Source organism: Zootoca vivipara, chromosome 3 (assembly GCF_963506605.1).
Source record: "Zootoca vivipara chromosome 3, rZooViv1.1, whole genome shotgun sequence".
Lineage (NCBI taxonomy): Eukaryota > Metazoa > Chordata > Lepidosauria > Squamata > Lacertidae > Zootoca > Zootoca vivipara.
The window spans coordinates 66,544,187-66,566,485 of NC_083278.1; the positions used below are offsets into that span (position 1 = coordinate 66,544,187).

Genomic DNA, 22,299 nt, shown 5'->3' on the forward strand with positions numbered 1-22,299 from the left:
GCACCACACCGCCTCCCTCCCTGCTGCAGACGGCGGTGGCTGCACAAAGCCAGCGGGCAGCGGCGACCAGTCGCGGCGGGCTCCGTCACTCTCGCTCAGCCGGGGCCAAAGGGGGCCGCGCTCACCCCGTGGAGCCGCTTCCCTCGCCCAGCATTGCGTGCCTCTCCTAAGCGACTCACTGGCCAGCCCAGCTCCTCGCGGCCGCTGGGCAGCAGCGAGAGCGCCAGCAGCAGCCCCAATGGCGCCCTCCGCTCCAGGCTAAATTTTGGGAAGGGAGGGGGCGCCAGAGGGACCGTTGCACCATGGCGCTGGATGTGGTTAAGAGGGGCCTGTGACTTAAACATGGCAGAGTCAATGAAGTGGGGGATACGGTTGTTTCTGCTTTGCTGAAGTTCAATTTAGGTGATAAAGGGGAGGGCGGGGACCAAGTACCATATTCTTTTTTGGATTTGTACTACTGTAAATCCAGAATAACTGTGTTGTTCTTCATATGGATGGGTGGTTCAGAATATAGATTCTCTTAGCAATGTAAACTGCATGAGTCTGAATACATATAATCTTTTACACGCAGCTGAGTCCTCCATCAGCATTTTCCAGTGCTATCTCTGTATTTGTAATTCATTTTTCATATTGCTAGTGCTAGCAAAGCATTTTCTCCATATTTCCTCCAGAGCCTTGAGCATGCAAGACTGCTGATGGACTAGGAGCCACTGGCAAGGAAATACAGTTAACAGGCATGATGCATTAAAGTGTCAAGCAGGAGAAAACAGGGCAAAAGATTTCAGAAGTTGAAATGCTTAAGTAAAAAATAATAATTCTTGGTAGGGCTGGATTTCCCCGTAGCAAATTTAAATATTCACACAGAGCATGCTGAACTGCTACTGCATTGTCTGTATGTTTAACCCATTTGATCTTGAAAGCTTGATTTAAAATTATAATAATGTTTAAAAGCACACTCGTGGCATTCACATCTTAAACAGCAGAAGGGGTTGAAGCAGCACCATAAATCCTCTTTTTAATTTTATCTCTTCCTGCGTTTTGAAGTCTGGGGTTGGTCTTTGTTTTTCGCCTTCCCTCTGAGCTGAGATATGATGATTTCTCTACTAGCAGCTGCTGTGCATAACAAGAAGGCTAATATTCCCATCCACATTTGTATATGTATGCAAGCCAGGACATTTGTAGATGTAAGACTGCCAGTTGTGAATTCCCCACAATAAACTAAACTAAGGTAGTGATTTATTTATATTTCAGCCTCATTTGGAGGAATTGGAAGTGTTATCTTTAGAACAAATCCCACTCACAGTATCAAATTTAGTGTCCTATGGAACATCGGTGTAAAACTTTCCCTGCTGCTAATGAAAGAAGCAAGATGTGTGGAGGGTGTTTCATGTTAGGTGCAGCAGCATCCTAAGTTTTAGAATTAATTACCGTATTTGTTTTTGTTATGCCCCTCCTTTCCTTCTACCAGAGCAGCTAGCAACAATGTCAAAGCACAGTAAAATAACACAAAACAATAATTCAGTAACAAATCAGGAATGTTAGTCATTCCTATTAAAGTGTGCAGCTAGCTACCAGGTCTAACAGTGGTTCTTCCTTTACACTGAATCCCCATCCTAGTATTTTCATATTTAGTAAATAAAACTGAAATGCATCCATTAGTATTGCTTGGATACCCAAGCAATAACTTCCAATCAGAGCAGCTATGTTTCAGCTTCCAAAAACAAATCCCCTCGTAGACTCAGTTGGATGAAATGGAGTTTGCTTCTTGGCCTAAGTGATTGCATTGTGTTACTATGAACTGTTAAACAGCTGCTCCTCTTTGCCTCAAAGCTGGCTTCAATTCATTAATGGGTGGATTGATTCCTGTAGTTGTAAGTGACTTTCGAATTAAAGATAATATATATATCCTAGTCATAGCTGTCAAGTTTTCCCTTTTCTCGCAAGGAAGCCTATTCAGCATAAGGGAATTTCCCTTTAAAAAAAGGGAGAACTTGACAGCTATGATCCTAGTTGCTATTTTGTTTTTCAGCTGAACAGCAAGCAAAATTCATGGGATTCTTTTTTAATATAACCCACGCCTTTCCCTTACCAAAAATACCAAACTACTTTCTTCCAGCTGGAACTTTTTTCTCTGTTTCTGGAACATATCTTTTGTTCATTTTTTTATTTTTATTTTTACAGAATACATTACGGAATTCAAGATAATGCCATAAGGCAGTTTTAGCACCTAAAAATAAATGGATTTTTAGATATAGCAGCATGATAGCTTCTTTTGATTTGTTTTCTATTCTAACAATGTGTTTATAACATTTTGTTTCAGATTTGTATGGTAGGTAGGAACGTAAGAATTTTTAATTTTTTTAGCTATAAGCCCTAACAAAACAGAAATAACATTCAGAGTTGAGCCACAAATTTAGCTCTTAATTTCCTGGCCACTAGCTTAGGCAACTTTATATGAGGGAAGGCAACATGAGGGGCTGGGGTGTGTGTCAAATTTTGGCCTCCCTCCCCCACTCCCCAATGCAGTGTGTGACCCACAGGTTCTATGTGTGTATGTACTCTTGCAACCCACTTGACATGAAAGGTTAGACCGCCCTGATCTAGAGGAACCTTCCACTTTGTCTTGTGTGCCTTGTAACTAAGGGGGGAAAATAAGTCTGCTATCTGTTTATATATTACTGGTGTAGTAGTTGTAGCCACTGAGGTATACAGCTAGAACATTGGGGTTGATTGCAGGAAACCCAGGATAAAACCCTTCTTTGTCCATAAAGCTCGCTCTTATGTTCTGTTTTTGAGAGATGGCCTCAGGAGTGCATAGTAGAGGCTTCAATTGTACCCTGAACAGCTAAATGCAGGGCTTCAGCTGGAGTCTCCATAAGAGCAGGGCTCAGACTTTGTTATTACAGCAGCAGTCATCCTTAGTCTTAGCCTTAAATGGGAGTTGCAACTCTGTCTTACTAGCTAGCTACTCCTTCTGTGAGGTGAGCCTCTTTATTTAAATAGAGCAGAGAAAACTGTGATTCTCTTTTTTATATATAAATAATTTTTATTTATTTTTCCAATTGCAAACCAATTATATCACATCAAATATTTCCAATTATACAAATACAATCAATTAAACCAAATATTATGCCAAATCATACAATTTTTGACTTCCCATGCTTCAGAATCTGGGGATTCTAAATAACATTTCGCCCTGCCATCCTAATTCTAATGTCCAAATCTTCCTCATAGTCCATTCTATTCCCGATCTTTTCCCATCAAATCCTCTAGATGTTATTTCCTCTCTTATCGCAACTTTTGAGATAAGCAGCAAACAATATTTAAGACAAAATCGTTCTTCTGTGTGGGTTTTTTGTCCAGTCCGACCTCCCCGTAGATCCCCTCTTAAACTGGAGCGCTTCTCTGGCCGCGTCGACAATCTAATACAGGCAGTCGCCATCTTGTTTTTTTTTTAATATAATTTTTATTGATTTTACAAAATAAAACAAAACACATTCATCCTCTTTTAGTTAACATTATTTTTGTGACTTCCCCTCATCTTTCCCCATTGATTTTCATATCTTCTCCTACTCAATCATTGCAATTTCATTGTAGCAATTCAGCTCATAGTCTTTAAACCTAAATTCATACAGCATATCATTATCATTTCACATTACCTCTTATTTCAATTAACATAAAATCCATCTTCTCCCACCCCTCCAACCCACAGTGCCCCCCCTGCCACGAGTAGGCCCATGGGTGACGAGCAGTTAAAGATGTTTCCTTTTATAGCTTGGTTTATCACTCCCCCCCCTCCCGCCCCCAGAACCTCTCTCTGCCACCAAGAGGCCCTGGAACAGCGGGGGAGAAAGAGAGAGCAGGCCCCCAAGCTATTTATCTAAACAAACAATTCTTATGCCCTAATTTTAACTTATAACCTTCAAATAAACATTTTTTTAAACCAACCTCATATTTTTTCTCCCTAGCCTAGTCTTCCCCCAAGAAATTTTCCTAGATTTAATCCTTCCTAATTCATATATTTTCTTCTATCCTTAATTATTTACTACCACCTCCTCCACCCCAGACCCTTTCCCCCATTTTAATACAGCAATTCCAAATTATAATCCAAATTCGTATTCCTTAATATAAACCAAAATCCATATCCATTTTTTCCTGCCTTACTTTTAATTCAAATTTTTTTCATCCCACTCCCATTCTTTCCCATTTTACCACCCATGCACCTGCCTTCCCCTCCCTCTGTCCCTCCATTTTCCCACACTCTTTTCCTTGCCTATTCACATTTTCCCACATTTCCCATGAAATCAATTCCAGTTCTTGTTTTTCCCATTCCAGAGGATCCGAACTATCCATGAAGTCCTGATCCTTCTCTTCTCCTTGTTGGGCATTTCCTTCTTCTTCTGTGTATTCTTTAGGCAGTCGCCATCTTGAAAGACTCAGATCATATTCCATCTTCTCCTCAAAAAGTCAGTCAAGCACAAAGATACAGCTTTCCCAGGCGGAACACAGCCAATTAACAATATACACAGTCTCTTATAACAAATTTATGGCTTTCCTGTCCTGTAGCTGCCCTCTGCCGCCTGAATCCTCCATGTGATAGCTTCTTATCTCTCAAATTCAAAGTGCGCCACAGCCCATAAGAAGACTGTGATTCTCTTAGCGCTTCTGAGCTGGAGTCCTTCATTCCCTGAAGAAGGGGAATTTGACTCCAGAGTTATTTATGATTTATGGTTTATAGTCCCAATCTAACCTGCTTGACGGGATTGTTGTGATGATACCCCTTGCATAGCTGTACAACAGACCAAGCAGCCTGCATTACTGACTACCAAACAAGTGAAAGAATACACAGCTGGGCTGTGTTTCTGTAACTTTTAGGTATTTGGGGTAGCATTTTCCTTCCCATGTTGCTGCATCAATTCTTTTGTGTTTGCTGTGTTGGCAGCCAACTAAAATTTACTCTGGCATGAACAGATCACAAGTGTTTGCATAGTTTTTTCCAGTGTGCTGAGATCACAGTGGCCAACCACAAACAATGCAATAAATCCAATTGAAACTGTATGACTGCTGATATGAGAAATAGGACAATGGTAGAAACTCAAAAAATGTATGTTTCCTTAATGAAAACACATTTAATTCCTTGAGAACTGGAAAATAAAAATACCGTATGTGCCTGTGAGCTTAGCTTCACATTTCCCTGAATGAACTGATCCCTTGCCTAAACTAAACTAATTTTAATATAAAAATGATCAAATAGAAATAGTATTTTTATTTTATTTACACTTGAGATGTGCGTTTTCAGGACACACCTGGTATTGTATTGTTTTGTTGTTTTTGTTTTAAAACTTCTTGTTGTTTTTTTAAACCTGTATTTTATTCTGCCCTGGGATCTTGTGATGAAGGGCGGTATATAAATTTAATAAATAAAAATAGTAAATACAGTTGGATTCTCAGAAGTAGCCTGAGAGAAGCTGTTGTGCCTTATTTATTTTCATTATAACAGCAAATTAGTGCACATTTCTTTGGTGCATGGTCACTAAGCCACCTGCTCCAGGTTAATTCTGTTTACATACTGTCAAGCGTAGCTCTAACTTGGATGTCGTAGTAGCATCCACATCTATCACACCCGCTGTCAGGCAAACCAGCTAATGTATGCCCTAATGCTTTGATCCCCTTGCAGGCGCAGGAATTCCCAAAGTGCATACACAGCTCTTCTGCCCCCCCCCAAGGGCTTCATTTCAGTGTAGTGGGCAGATTACCCATGTCCAAAGGGATGTGCACATGCTGCTGTCTCCCCTCTAGCTCAATGGAAGTGTGCATGCTTTATCTGCATAAGACCAGGTTCAGCCCCCAGCATCTTCAGTTAAAGCATCTCAGGTAGCAGGTATGAGAAAATAACTCTGCATGCAGCCCGAAAGAACTGCTGTGTTAGACAATATTCATTTGATGGATGGCCCAACGGTCTGAGTCTCTATGAGGCAGCTGCATCTACATCTGTATCATGAGATCTACGCACCCATGCAGGAGCTTCATGAGCGCTTTAGAGTGCGCATGTAGCTCTGGCTTCATTGCTTGCTTGCTTGCTTGCATGCCTGTTCTGATACCTTTTAAACTAGCATTCTGTTCTTAAGAATATCAGTTCCTACAATTCATATTTCCTTTCTGATAGTATTGTAGTTAACAGAGCGCGAGTTCGTCCTCCTCTTCTCCATTCTCTGTCTTCCACACAGAGTCATAAACTCTTGTACTCCACTGCTTTCTTTGATAGCAATATCTTCCTTGGAAGCTCATGTTGTGGCAAGCAAGTAAAGCCATAGCAAAATTATATGTGCGAGAGAGTGTAAGAGAATCCCAGGAGGAAAATATGTTTGCAGATCTCACCCCCTGAATTGCTCTCATTATAATAGCCCATTTGATGTCAGGGTATGACAGATTATAAGCTTTTTATGGCGAGACCCAGCTCAAGAAAGATTTAAATAAAGTACTTCTGGTTATTGTGCAGGTCAGTGTGTTTAAATAACAACCCTTCAAATCATCCTTTGACATTTAAAAGAGAGAGGAAATATTGTCATGTGGCAGACCTGGCGCAGATAAAGCACAGGGCAATTTGGTCAGCACACTGATTTGTGAGTGCATCCTAACAGCCATTTTCATGGTTTGTAATCAAGTGGGGCGCCCTTGCAGTGTGTCAGTGTTTTTCAAAAACACCCCTGCTTAAAATGTTAACACAAATTACCCTCTTGAGATGCTGTGATCCAATTCCTTGGTGAAGCTGGCACAAGCTAAACATTTCAAGCAGTAGGACAAGAAAGAGGCAAAGCAAATACTATCCTGATAGGCTACAGAGAATAAAGGAAGTTAAGGCACACACACAGGCACCAAAAGGTTAGTCTCTGATACTGTACTTCCTTTCAATAAGTATGTTTTTTAGTTACTATTTTTGACCTTCTGAGAAGCTTAGCTCCTTGATGTGAATTAACTGTGGTTTGACTGTTGTAAGTGTCCCAGGATGTAGCTCATGCTGATGTCCTGGCAGCAGTACCACATGTAGCAATAGGCATGTGCAGGGCAGTAGCACATTCCGAACTCTGTGCACTGTGGGCCCCTATCTTATGTCATCCTAGGATTGCGGTACTTTAACACCACTAGAATAATGCAAGCTACTCCCCATTCTCACAATGCTGCAGCTACTCCCCATTCTCAGGTTAACCCAGTTTCCAAGAGAGGGTAGCGCTAGTGTTTGGGGGAAAGCTAAAGCATAGCTTCTTTGCATGTCAGCTAGGTCTTCTCATATTACCTCAGCTGTGTGAATAGGAGCTGGGGTGGGCACAACTCCCACATTGTCAATGTAATGTACAAAGGGGACTGTTGACTTGTAATGCGGTGCTGGGGGTGTGCTTGCCAAAGACCCTAGGATGGCACTGGTGACTGGAAATTGGGTTTCTCATAAACAAGTCATGCCAGACAAATCTTGCTTCTTCTTTTTTTGATAGAGTTACAAGGTTGGAGGAGCAGGGTAATGTACCCAGGAGTAACGTACTGTACCTTGATTTCACTAAGGCTTTTGATAGAGTCCCCCATGATATTCTTGGGGAGAAGCTGGTCAAATGTGTGCAGGACGAGGTAACTGTTAGGTGGATTGGTAGCTGGTTGACTGACCTAACTCAAAAGAGTGCTCACTAATGGTTCCTCATCACCCTGGGGGAAAGTGGCAATTGGGGTGGTGCGGGGTTCTGTCCTGGCCCCGTTTTTGTTAAATGGCTTTATAAACGACTTGGTGAAGGAATTGAGGGGATGATAAGAAGATTTGCAGACGACACTGAATTGGGATGGGTAGCTAATGCTGCAGAATCAGGATTCAATAGGCCTCAGTGTTTACATCTTTCAAGTATTATAAGTGAATTTGTTTCACAGGTGGATGGTTAGGCTTTCATCTGTAAATGCCACAATAGGTTTAGAAACTGGGTTTAAAAATCTCAACAACTAATATTAATTTAAATTCACATACCAATGGAGTTTAGGGTGCAGAGGAGAGACTAAAGGCATGTTATCAAGTTCTTTTCAAGCTCTTCAGAAAGAGTGGAGCAAATAGCCCTTCAGTTGAGACAGCAGTGACAGAAACATTCCTCCCTTTCTCCCGTTAACTCCAGTAACCAACAAATAATGCTATGACCTCAAGCATATATAAATATATTTAGCACTTGCTGTGCAACATATTTATTGGTGTTTAGTGGCCTGGAGGTTAATCAAAATGAGTCTGATGATCTCAGCTTCTTTCTCAATGGACTCTACTTCATACTGTAGAATGGATGCGGCACAGTTTGTCACATTCAGTTATCGTTCTACTCAAAGCAAGAGCACCAGTGAGTCAGAAAGAAAAGATAAAATTCCTTCATGCCCTCAGTCCTGGAAGCTGCCTGTCACAGGCTATACCATAGGACACTTTAGTCATGTATCCGAAATCAGATTTTTGCATAAAACACATTGTAGGTCTCTATCATTTCATGTAAAGGTGCTTCCAGTGCTATTTTTCTAGAAAAAGTGCTGGAACTCACCATGAACGCCTCCCTTGTTCTCTTATCATGACAATGGCGCCCGCATGAGAGGTGTCGGAACTGAGTTGTTGAAAAAAAAGCCCTGGGTCCTTCTACTATATTGTATGCAGAGTGTGGTATATGCAGTTTATATATAACTAGCTGGCCCTGCCATGCATTGCTGTTGCTCAGTCTGTTAAATGGAGACTCAGAGTCCCCCTTCAGACTCCCCTCACCTTCAGAGTCCCCTGTTTTACGCGTGTTCTGTTTATGCAGGCGGATCCCTGTGACTCCCCCCATCCTTTGCCGATCCATGACGTATCCCGCCCCCTCCTCCCCCCACCCCGGCTTATCCCTGTCATTCCCCCCACCCTGTCCTGACCCATGACGTATCATGCCCCCTCTTTCCCCCACCCCCGGCTCATCCCTGTGACTGGTCCCACCGTGTCCTGACTTATCCCGTCCCCTCCTCCCCCCCAACCCCCACCCAGGCGAGTCAGTAACTCCATTCGGCCTAGACTGTAAAGGCTTCGGCCTAGTATGTAAACGGGAGCCAAGGTGCTGTTGAGAGGGAAGGTTTTATAGGTGCAGTACCAGTGTAGCCATCGCTAGAGGGTGCTGGTTTGCAACCTGGTTCTTTCCCAGCATGCACTTTTGGCTGAGTGGTGTGTTCTGGAACAGTGGTTTTCGGGGTCTTACGTGGCCCAGATGTGACATTTGTCTTTGCAAACTTTCTAAGAGCCTTCGGACATTCGCATGGAACGTTGTGTCCGAATTTGAACGCAATCGGTCAAGCGGTTTCAGAGAAAAGTGAAAGTGTGTGTTCAGCACATACCACATTCATGATTTTAATCTATGCCCCAAAATGTAAAATTTAGACATCCATTCTTTAAAAATTTAAAAATAATTTTATTTCCCTGTGTGTTACATGACTGATATATGGCAAGGGACTGTTCCTCTGCACTTTGAAAATCAGTACTTGCACTTTTGAATTGGACTTGGAAGCAGGAAGCAGTTGGTGGAGAACATTTAGCACTGGTAGAGATACGAAGTGAATAAGCTATGCTAGTCAAAGTTCTGTAATCTGTAACTGATTGAAGCTCCTGAACCTTTTAAGAGGCAGCCCTACTTTAAATATATTGTAGTTATGCAGCTGGCAGTTTACCAGGACATGGTAATCCAGCAGGCAGATTGCCAGGACATGGGTAGGGAGATACTGTGTGCAGTCAGATGTCACACTAAACCATAGTTTAGTGTGACAAGAACAAGCCACAGTGAGCCTCAGGGTTGTGCAGTCTCCCTTTTCTTTTGGCATGGCTGCAAGGAGGACTTTGGAAGCTTTCACTTCAGATTTCTCTTAACTGTTAATGCAGTACCCAAATTGTGTAAGTAGGTCGTGTTAAACTTGTTCTAGCCTTGTACAAATCAGTAGTATTGCTGTCAATAGCATGTCCCGTATTTTCTGCTTGTGGTGCACTGTAATTTAGGTTGTATTTTTCAAATATTCTCTGTGTGTGTATGTCTGCCTCCTCGGTTTGAACTGGTGAACCCTCCAAATAGAGCACAGAAGCTAAAATTGCCTTTATGATGGTCTATTTCAGAATTGTAGTTTCATAATATTATTACACATTGAGTAAAGTTTTGGGTCTCTATTTCTTTCTTTAAATGTGGCTGTGAAATATTGTCCTTTTATATAGATATCCTACCTCCATATCCTGTTTCTTTGACAGGCAGTTTCAGTCTCTTAGCTGGAATAAAAAATTAGGATCATCAGATGAATAAACCTTTCTGCCTTACATGGCACCCCATTGTTAAAGAAGCTGTCTGAGGGGAGAGATATTCACATAACGTATCAATAGTATCAGTATATTCATACTGGAGTAAGCAGGGGATAGCAAGTCCCATTTCGCCACTCGAGGTGAAACAGGAAGTACCGCCTTTCCCTGCTGCTGCTGCTGCACACGCTACCACATCTACTGCTGGTGAAGAAGCAGTGCCAATACGATGGGGCAAGCAGTATACCTGCAGGCATGCCACTTGGGGGACTCCTGCCACCTGAGGCAGTGGCCTCACCCTGCCTAACAGCCGGGCCAGCTCTGGGAGTAAGATAATGCCTGTGTATTTCTCTTTTAAAAGGCTTTTCTGCTATCATGTAGCCTTCCAAGAAGTTCATATTAATCCATGCAAAGCCTTATATACCCGAAAAGCTATTTGCATAAGGGCTGTACAAATGTAACAATAATGTCACATGCTGCTATTGGTAGCTTCCCAACCTGGTTTTCAGCAAAGCATAGCTTGCCATTTTATCCAAACAGTCAAACTGTATGTTGCTCCTGCTTACAAACCATGATTGCAAACTATAGTGTTATTTCCAAAGAGCTACATTGAGTTAACTCAGGCTTCCTCAGCCTCGGCCCTCCAAATGTTTTTGGCCTACAACTCCCATGATTCCTAGCTAGCAGGACCAGTGGTCAGGGATGATGGGAATTGTAGTCTCAAAACATCTGGAGGGCCAAGGTTGAGGAAGCCTGAGTTAACCAGATCTGAGATTACATGAGGATCACTCACCTTTTGATAACTAGCATTTTCAGACAATGTGTTTTCCGTTTGTGTTTTTGTCTATAAGATTTGCCTTTACCACACAACTTATTTCAAGTATATAACTATATAGCATTTGTTAATGCAGAACAGGCCTCTTGTTACATGGGAAGGAGATTGTGTCAACCTAGACTCATGCTGCATAACAGTTTTGCCTGTGTTTTTAGGACAATTTAAAAGAGACAATATTTACATAAGAAAAGCTTGATTTCACGACAGTCTTTCAAAGTTTATGTCAAATGGTCTTTTTCTTTCCCCTCCCCTTTGTCATTATCCTTTGGAGAATTGCACAACTGTGCATTTTTAATATTTTCCCCTACAAGTCATCACAAGCTTCGTCAGGGGAATGACATTGTATGCCAGTTGTCTCCTTCATATCAAAAGAAATCCTTTGCCTCTTTACAGAAAATGAAGAAAGATTGTCTTCCACAGAGCAAAGGACAAAAGTGACTTGGAAAGAATTCTCTTTGCTTATGCCACATGTTCTTTACATTTTGGGAAGTTTCCAGGGTATCAAGAACAAATTTAACCTAGTGTTAACTAGAACACTTCTTTACCTACTCCAACATTAAAAACAATAAAAAACATAGTTTCCTGTTTATCTCTGAATGTTCAGTTGCAATGTTCACATTGGTACTGTACAAGTATTTGGGGGGGGGACTCATTGCACATGTTGACTGCATTTATAGAGTAGAAAGAAAACTGCATATTTATTTTCTCAATCATACATGCAATCCTTTACTCTAGAGCAGGCATGTCAAACCTGTAGCCCTCCAGATGTTTTGGACTACAATTCCCATCTTCCCCAACCACTGGTCCTGCTAGCTAGGGATCATGGGAGTTGTAGGCCAAAACATCTGGAGGGCCGCAGGTTTGACATGCCTGCTCTAGAGGGATATATGGGAATCCTGTGGAAGCCACATTGTAAACTATTCATCTCCTGCATAATAGTCTGAATTTGACTATTCAGATAGGAGCAGAACCACTGCAAAGCTTCCCCAATTTAAAAAGAATTCAATGGTTGAGGCTACTGAAAAGGGAAATAAACAACATCACCCACCCACTGTCTCTCTCCTAACAAAGGTGATCATATAGGGTGATCCAAGGCAGTCACAATGCCAAATCCAGGCCTAAACCTCAACTAAAATGGACCAGAGAATCATCCTAACCCAAGAGAGCCTGGACCTGGAACTCTTGCCCAGGAAGGGGGCTTTTGCAGTTGGTTTATGATTATTTAGATTTTCCAGGTCCAAATAAGTTTTTTTTTTCAGAAATGTTTGCACCACAACCTTTTTTAGGCAGCCTGGGACTACCTCTTCTCATCATAAGGCATTGATCACCTTGGCCCAATCATTCTTCCCAAACAAGATTTCATAAGCTAGGAAAGGCATCAAAGATGCAAGTGGTTTCACAGATCTGTTCAAACATGTTGTTCACATCCTCAAGCTGCATCAATTGGAACTAATCTAACAATGCTGGACCAGATAGCACATTGGACACCTCAAGGCGATCTACCAAAACTCTGGAGTCCAGATGATACTGGATGTAAGCAAATTTATCATGCTTTGCAAACAAAATGCAGGAGGCAATTGGTGATTCCAAAAATCTTATTAGGGCTAGAATGCTATATAGACCACCCAGAGAAGCTTTACTAAACAGAACTGAAAGTATGTAATGGAGGCAGGGGAAAAACATGTGTTCATCTTTGCTGCCACAGAGTATCATTGAGAATGAGCACATACTAGTGATCAGTTTCATATGTCAGCTTGTGTTCATGTAATCTCTCAGCTTTCTTCATCATCCTCAACACCAGAGTATACCATGAAGCTACCCAAGCTTTTCTAAGTGAGGGAGGACATTTGGGAGGGATCATGTCAACCATTCGGGTCATCTCTTCATTGCATAGGAGCATTATTCATATCAGCCAGGAAATCCCCCAAAGTCCTTGGGAATCCATAAGGATTCATCAAGCTCCGGGGCTGGACCACCCTCATAGTTATCCTTGCAGAGGGGAAAAGTCACTGTCATCCTCAACAGGTCTGACCATGACAAAGAAACAGATGCAAGATTCCTCACTCTCAGAACACCCTTTAAACTGTTGGTCTAATCACATTTTGGGACAGCCCATGATGGTAATGAAGTCTTGACCCACCCTAGATCTCATGACCTTGGTGTGAACATCTATGACCTCTAGGACCAACAGCCTGGAAAGCCTCAGTACCACCTCTGTTAGCTCACACAGGAAGGCTGCTAGGCAGTGGGATAGGTGGTACGCTCACAGAATCCCCAATCTGTTCCATTCACTCAGCACAATATTCAAACATTCTAGATTTGCAGCTAGTTGCATAGGAAACCAGGACAAAGATACTGAATTCCTGTTGACTAAACAGAACTTCATCTTCCCCTTTCTCCTTCCAAATCTTACCTGTTGCTGCACCAACTAGCCAGGTGGGCACAGCTGAGCCAGGTGTGCCCAACTAGCCAGGTGGGCACAGCTAACTCTCTGCTTGCCCCCATTAAGGTGGTGCTAATACAGGCCAGGTCAGCCAGTAGTGAATGAGGGAGATCTTCTTATAAACTGACCTTGCATTTCAAAGCAGCATCCGAAGACCTGGCATCTGGCTGATAGGACAGCCAACACACCTCAGGCTGAAGGAAGGATCAGATAATGGAGCAGCCCTTAATTGACTGAACCACATATCCCCTACCCAGCTCAACCCTGTCCCCTCAGAGGGCCCTTCTATCTCCACATGATCCAAGTAGAAGCTAGGCAGATAGCACAGCATCTGGGCAAATTGTCTGTTTTTCTTTTCCCTATCCTGCTTGGGGTAGGGTGGGGTTATTGGCAGATGTGTTAGGTAGAAGAGCAAGGAGCGGTATTTCTGTGATTCCATCAAAGACTTCATTAAAACAATTTTGGATTAATGTGTTATAGCTCCACTCAATTTGTGTAACTGCATCTCTTTCCTTTTTTATTTTTGTTTCATCGTCTTCGTGGCTTGCTTTTGTAGTATGGTAGGCAAAGTGGAATCAAAAGAACTTTTCTTTTTAAGATCTATCTAGCCCTGGCTTCTTCTTCTTCTTCTACGTATACCAATGGCAAGCACTTCTCTCTCTTTTCTGTGCTTCCATCACTTTCTACATGTCAGCCACACAACAACTTGAACCTCATATAATATTAGGCTGTGTTCATTTTAAATTAACATGTATTTTCCATTTAAAGATCTGCATGGTACTTGATTGTAGCTTGGATTGTAGAACGAGCCCCAAAATGTTAATTACTAATTCAGTAATAAGCTCCCAACAAATCGGTCCCCTCCTCATGCAGGCAAAGACTAACTGGCTGCCTCTTCCTTAGGTGTTTGTGAATGCTAAAGTATGAAATCTGTGACTAACCACAAAGTGTCCTGTGCAGTAAGAAACATAATAAGAGCTTGTGCACATGTGTGTGCTTTCTGTTCACTTAGGCAAGGCAGCTTTCCTGTCATCAATCAGAGCGGCATTATGGGATCCAGTTCTCCCTACACCCAACCAATGAACAACAACTCAAGCCTGATGAACCCTCAAGCTGCTCCTTACAGCATGGCACCTAACATGGTGAACAGTTCCACAGGTAATGGTTGGTAACTTTTCAAGAACGGCTATTTTTTTCCAAGGTAGACCTCCTTAAGGCTGCTATTCCATATCCACTTACCTGGGAGTAAGCCCTATTGAACCCAGTGGGACTTACCTCTGAGTACATTAGATTGTACTGGATAGTGCAAAGGGTTTCTCCTTGCAGCTGGTTCTGTGTTCCTTAAAACAGGAGTTTCCTGTTATTGTATCAAATCCTGCATATGTTACACCCTTAGGTCCCCTTCTATTTTTCATTGAAAATGTGAACATGGCATGTTTGAAAACTGACAGGTCTGAAAGAAGACTGCGTTTTGTTTAAAATGTTGTAAGTTTTCTGAAGCTGGTGCTGCTGTAATTAAGCAACGTAACTGACATCATCTTAGGTTAGGAACCTGAACAACAAGGTACCAAAAGTCACTCACTGTGTTTAGAATAAAGTATAACTCTCTGGAAGTCCCAGTAATTATGTTCACTCACTGAAATAGATAAAAAAATGGACATAACAAATAAAATTAACAAAGGGTCTTTTTCCATTTATATTTCTTTGCTGGAATACCATGCCAGGGATCTGTTTGTTGGTGGGATTGTTCAAATGCTCATTTGCATTTGATGTGGACTCAAACCATTCTCCCTAGCAATACATTATTTCTTTTCTCATTCCCATCCCCAACTATTACATTCATTAATATGTTGTAGTGTGAAATTGCATAGTAACTAGATTTTCCTTTAATTACAGTTAAGTCATACTCCAAATAAGCCCACTGAAATCAATGGACTTTAGTTAGTCATTACTAACAAGACCATTGATTCCAGTGGGACTACTCAGGGTATGACTTAGTACGATACAACCACAGAGGGCAAGGCTATCCAACCATGCATTGCTGTGATGGATGGCAAAAATGGTTACTCCTGTCCTAAAACTATCGTTTTTTATTTGGTTGCTGGGAATAATCCAGGAAGTATAATGTGGTGTATGTAAGACAGAGAGAGTGATTGGGTTTAATTGCTGGGTTGCAGATGACTTCTTAACATTATTTCATGGTTATTGGAGAGAGGAACCACTGTTACTAACTTGCTTTCTGCAGCAGCACCTTTAGATTTCATTTTGTTTTTAAGGCAAATCTAGCAATGGCTTCTTGTGCTTATCTGCTCAGGACACCGCTGCCAGCGAAAATAGAGTTTAGTTACCTTTTAAGACAAAACAAATTGGTTGCTGCTCCTGCAACAGTTTTGGTTCCTCTCACCTCTCCAGGAGTCCAAAGTAAGGCTAGTGGGGAATCCTTTCCTGCTGCTGCTGCTGTTGCTACTGCTGCCTCTACTTGGCTGCTGGAGGAAAGAAGCCTATAGTCTCCTCCAAAGTTTCAAAACAGACAGGGGAGCACTTGAATACAATCATTTCCTCATTAAAAGAATGATGTGAGAACCAGCTGATTCTGTCTTTACTGTTTATAGTGATTCCTCCAAACTTTTATGAAGGTGTTACATGCTGGTAGATATTATTATTTCTCCCCCTGCCTTCCCACCCCACTCTATCTTTCAGATGATTTGCCTGTTGCTTAAGCAGCATGTTTATGTCGACTGAAATTAACTGCCTCGTAACAAAACTCAGAGGATTACCCCCACCCCCCACACACATATTGAAAACATGTACAGCTTCTAGATTCTGCTCCACAATGCAGCCAGCCACCCAGCTCTCTTAAACATTTTAAAGTTTTTGATTGCCAAACATTGGTCCCGTTTAATTCTTTTTCTGACAGCTGAAAATGCACATTGTTGTCCTAGAGTCTCATTATACCTGTTTTTCTACTCTCTGGACAACAGTTTAGCAGAGGTATTCCCACATGTCTTATTTATAATGGTTTGGTGCTGTGTCTTCAGCAAGTGTAAGAATACAGATTGTTAATCAGGGAGATTTTTTTTTAATGTAAAATAAAATTGCTTCCCTTAGTGTTAGGCAGGAGGTCGTTTGTTTGCCCATGCAGCACACTTTTACTTCAGTTGAAAAGGGAAAAAAATCTATTGAACAGGCCATTAGATAATAGCTTGCTACCCCCTCCCCCGACCAGAGCTGTCCCAGGTAATACTGTGTTTGGGTTATGTAGTAATGTGTTTTGTCTGCCTGGGTGAAATAAAATTACTTTTGAGCATTGAAACTGCACTATAAATCCTGGCTTGCTGTTTAGCAGCAGTAATTTTTTGCCCCTTTTACTCTGGCCCCCAGAGCTGGAAAAATAACCAACAACAAACAGATGGCAGAGTGCCCTGCCTAAGAAGATTTATGTATTGCAAAGGAATAACCAGTTTAAAGGAAGATTCACAGAGGGGGTTTTTTGTTCAGATAATTCAGCCATTCGTTATTTCATACGGTGGAAATCTGTTCAGTGCAAAACCATTTATCCTAGCAGTCTTTTGTATGGGGTAGTCATAGTATTTTATTTTTGGTTTATGCATTTTTGAGGTTTTCACCTCCATATTTATTAATCCATGGTGTGTCCCGTAAAAATATAGTATATGCACTGGTAGTAGTGCTTGTTGTGGTTTATTTGTTTCAGCCATTGACCCTAAAAAAGAACAGACAGACTAAAGCAATGGTTTTAACCAGCAATCATAATCAAGATCATGCAAACAGCCCAATTTATTTTACTATGTTACAATAATTCACACTATTTTAAATAAAACTCCACAGCCAATTTCCAACCCTCAGTCTACTACAAGAAAATAAAATATTTTTATGTTGCGTCCGAGCTTGTAACTTCTCTATTTTTGTTTACCACAAGAAATTATTTTTCCCCTTGTAGATCTAACTTGTTTCATGATTTTTTAGTAACTGCTCATGAAATCTGTTACAGTACATGCATGTTCAAAGATGACACAGGCATATAGTAGATGTCTTTGTTTATCTCCTTCCTAAAAAATTACTGAAGTAAGCAAAAATGTATGTTGCAATAGCACTCATCCAGAATCACTGAGGGCATTTGAAATCTTAGCAGGGTCAAGGCTCAGATTGAACTTAGGCAGATCAATTAAACATTTTTTCCAGACCATGAGCACATTTTGATCACATATCAGGTTGTTGAATTGACTCTGGCCAATTGAGAAGGATCGCTTTGCTCAAAAGTGTCCCTGAAGTGTAAACTTTGATTTAGCAGCTGGCAATTCTGTACCCTTGATATCATTTACAGAAAAGGCTTCCATCATTTTAGTTGTGGAGATGGGACATAAGCAACCTTGGGGTACCAAATATTTAATGGGATAGAATTAATTGAATCTGCTCATATAAACAAAGCTTCAGAAGTCTAATTTCTGGCAAATGTTTTACCTTTAACCAGAAGTTAAGTAAATGTAAGTAGATTTACAGTGGTACCTTGCAAGGCGAATGCCTCGCGCAACGAAAAACTCGCAAGACAAAAAGAGTTTTGCGTTGCGCGAGGGACTCGCAAGACGAAGAGGTTTTCTATGACCGCCGCTTCGTCTTGCAAAGTGCGGCCATAGAAAGATGAAGCGGCGGTGAGTGGCAACAAAGGGGGAACCAGCTGTAGCACGGGAAGAAGGCAAAGGAAGATCAGCTGTCAGCGCGGGAAGCTAGCAGCTGATCTTCCTTTGCCTTCTTCCCACGCTACAGCTGGTTCCCCTTTGTGTTCCGCTGGTCTCTGCCGGTTGCCGCGAGCGGTGGGGGGCCGAAGCGCAGCAGGCGCTGCTTGCCGCCTGCCTGCCTTCCCCTCCCGTCCCCCGAGCCGAAGCGTAGTTCGGGGGACTGGCGGCGGCAGCGGGGCTTCCTTGGGGAAGGCAGGCAGGCGGCAAGCAGCAGCCGCTGCACTTCGGCTCCAGGGCTGCTTGCCGCCTGCCTGCCTGCCTTCCTCGTCAGTCCCCCGAGCCAAGCGCCCGCTGCGCTTTGGCTCGGGGGACTGACAGTGGCAGCAGCGCTTCCTCTAGTGGCTCGGGGAAGGCAGGCAGGCAAGAGAGCAAGCGCCTGCCTGCCTTCCCCGAGCCAAGCACCCGCAGTGCTTGGCTTGGGGGACTGGCGGCAGCAATGGCACTTGCTCTCTTGGCTCGGGGAAGGCAGGCGGGCGGCAGCAGCCCCGGAGCCGAAGTGCAGCGGCTGCTGCTTGCCTGGGCTGTTGCCGCCTGCCTGCCTGCCTTCCCCGAGCCAAGCGGGGAAGCGCCACCGCCAGTCCCCCAGAGCCCATAGGAACGCATTGATTAAGTTTCAATGCATTCCATTGGGAAACCGCAACTCGCAAGACGAATTTTTCTTAGAACGAATTGACTCCTGGAACGAATTAAATTCGTCTGTGAGGTACCACTGTATAAATAATGTGATGTGAAGGGGCCAGTGATGTGTACTTCACAAATTGTTCTATACAGTACAGCTAGCTTAAAGACACAAATCACAGCCACAAAACGACTTAACATACTCCACTGATCAGTGTTGAGAGGAGGATATTTCATCAGCTGTGAAAGCTCACAGCATCACAAAACATTACAGTTTTTTGTGCTCCAAGCAAATACATTGGCATCGTTATAAGGACTGGTACTGGTGCGCATAGTTTGAAAATATTTTACTGATGAGCTATTTTACCGTAGCAAATCCATGATGGAGAAACAAGGGCAGATTCAGACAAGTAGGAGCCACTTGACGGCCATTTAGAATATCCTATATGGCAGCTGCCTGCCGGCTTTGATCATTTGGTGAAGCCCAGCATTACCATTCCTGCACTTCCCATATTTCCACGCAGCTATATAAGGATGCTAATGCTGGCTTCAGCCATGTGTCTGAAGGCACTAGGTAACTGCCTTGGCATGTGGCTGTGGGCAACTATATGATAAACTTTTATACCAGAGAGCAGGGGACCTGTGGCCATCCAGTTTTCGCTGGGATACAGTTCCCCTCATTCCTGCCCATTGGCCATGCTAACTAAGGCTGATGGGAGTCCAGCAACATAGGGAGAGCCACAAGTTCCCTGCCTCTTTTATTCAGTGCTGAATTTGAAAAAGTGGGAGGAGAGGGAGATGTTAAGCACAAGCTTCCCTAGATAGCATGACCTGCTGCCTGGAAGCCTCAGTTCCCCAGAGCTTGAGTGAAACTTATTCAGTGAAGAATGAAGGCCACTGTGGCATTCACACAGGGCCCCCGGTCGTTTCACAGACTATTGACCCTGTGCCACCACTGCTCCACTGCCAACAACCAGGATCCCCTGGTAAATCACTGAGTCTCAGTCAGGATTTAAGTTAAACAAATAATCAAGAGTTTATTTCAAACAGCAACAAGCTTTAGGCATTAGATACACTGTCATGGGCGTACCCAGCATGGGGCAGGGGGGCAGCTGCCCCCCCCGAGAAGCAGGGCAGCTGGAGAGGACAGGCAGGGACGCTGCCTGCTGTGCTACGCCTCAGCCTGCTTGGCTGAAGCAAAACAGCAGCGGCGGCAGCAAAGCTGCCTCCGTTGAAAAAAACCTGGACCTGGGCAAATGAAGTGCCGTGGAGCATTGTGGGGCAGCACTTTCTGTGCTGTGCTCGCTGTGACTTGAAAGAGTGTGGGCTGAAGTTAGCCCAGGTCCAGGTCCAGGTTTCTTTCAACGGAGGCAGCTTTGCTGCTGCTGCTGCCTTGTTTTAGTCAGCGCTGCCATTAAAGGAGCAGGCGAGGCAGGAGTGCAAGTGTGGGTGGCTCCATGTGCTGCCTTGCAAACGGCCCCCTTTCCTCTGGGGGGCCTGGATGTTGACCATGCCTCCTGGGGGGATCCTGGCCACATCATTGCCAGCTAGCCAATCGGGTGGCTGGGGGGCGTGGCTGGGGGGCATGGCTGGTGTGCCCCCCCTAGCTTTGATCCTGGGTATGCACATGTACACTGTTACACGTTATCCTCTCAATCTCAACCCTGTCTTTATCTCACTCTAACTCCTCTACCTCACCACCACCAACTTCCACACACCAACCCTCACAACCACCAACTCCCACTCCCAACTGCCAACTCTAAACTGCCAAACTGCTCCCTTGAGCTGTGTCTTAAAGCCCATTAACTCCGCCTCTGGCTTCCTATTGGTCAGCCTGTTAACCCTTTACCCCCTCCTGCACAGACTTATTTCCCCAGGAATGGGCAAACGCCACAGCCACCCTGTCCATAATCTAAATTACTCTCTTTATTTCTTATTTCTTATGTACTATGATTGAATTTAGCATTGTAAGCAGTTTCCAGGGTTCGAACATGGTAGTGCTTAGCTGTACTTTTAAGTGACTCCTATATGGATTCTGTATGTCTTATTTCATCTGCAGAAACTAACTTAAATATAAGTTTTCCCATCATCCATGTATATAATCATCATCACTTTCCATCAAGACCTGAGAAAAATTGTTATCCCTATCTCCCTTTTCCCAAGCTATGTATTCATTAAGGAGCTCAGGATGGTGTACAAGGTTCTCTTCCCCCCACCCCTTTTATCCACACAACAATCCTGGGAGGTAACTAGGCTGAGAGATAGTGAACGGCCCAAAGTCACCAAATACTGCATTTTTATGCACCCCCCCCAAACAGCTTCAATACAAATTGAGAATTGCCCATCAGGTAAAGACATACCTGTCCTGTCTCAACCCAGTGGTGTGAACATTGAGCAGGCAACTTTGATACACATCAAAGTATGCTAACATGTACAGCAATGTGCAAACACAGCAAAAAACCCCAATTTTGTTCTGTTTTAAGCCAGAAATGTGTGCACAACCTGAGCCAAAACAGTTCTAGTCCAGTATACCCCCCCCCCCGCTTAGGCTTTTGGTCTTAACCACTATTAGCACACTAGCTCTCGTGTCATGTGAATCCTGCAGCACATTATAGAAAGTTTCAGCTACATGTAGAAACATAGTCCTCAGGATCATGCCCAAACCTAAAACCGGCATTTGTCCTATAACCACCCATGCCCATATGTACTATGAATGGGCACAGGAAGGACGACCAGCATTTTCAGAGAAGTTCCTATTGCCCCAAATTGTAGCTCTGGAGCAGGAAACAGAAAAATCAAAAGATAATAGTTGCAGCTCTGCCAGTGGAATTTAAACAGTGCCACAGACACTGATTTAGATGACTGTCACTTCAGCCATCTCCCTGTTCCGTTACGAAAACATGGCAGATACAGGAAAATGTCTCTTAACTAGTGTAGAGCCCCCATGCTCTGAAAGAAAGCCTCCCTTGTGTAATAGGCTTCAGTGAGCAAATAATTATTTAAATAGAATCAGTGTGACTATGAATATGACAACTGTTTCTTCAGTTATAATGCCAGGGGGAGGGGGTTTATGAGAAAGCAGTGAGAGAATTTCTTCAAAAAGACAGATGAACAGAAGGCCCCCCCTTTGTTAACAATGGTGGGGATTAATTTCATTTTTGAAATTTAGTGAAAATGGTAGTGCAGTGTGTAATATTACGAAGTGCATCTGAATATACCTGTAATGCAAGTAGGTTTATAATCAATTTTTATCGCAGGCACAAAAAGTATTACTCCCATCTACTTTTTCTTTTTTAAAAAAATTGTGCTTGTGGTTTTCCTGCCACTCAGTTGTGTCTCAACC

The 22,299-nt window shown here is 43.0% G+C and overlaps 1 protein-coding gene across 10 annotated transcripts in view; it reads left to right on the forward strand.

The window, feature by feature from the left end:
- ARID1B (AT-rich interaction domain 1B) overlaps window positions 1-22,299 on the forward strand; it is a 363,660-nt gene that overhangs the window by 300,918 nt on the left and 40,443 nt on the right. For all 10 annotated transcript variants that reach the window (XM_035108659.2, XM_035108661.2, XM_035108664.2 and 7 more), the window contains one exon: window positions 14,597-14,742. In XM_035108659.2, coding sequence (XP_034964550.2) covers window positions 14,597-14,742 — 146 coding nt within the window. The remainder of the gene's footprint in view (window positions 1-14,596; window positions 14,743-22,299) is intronic.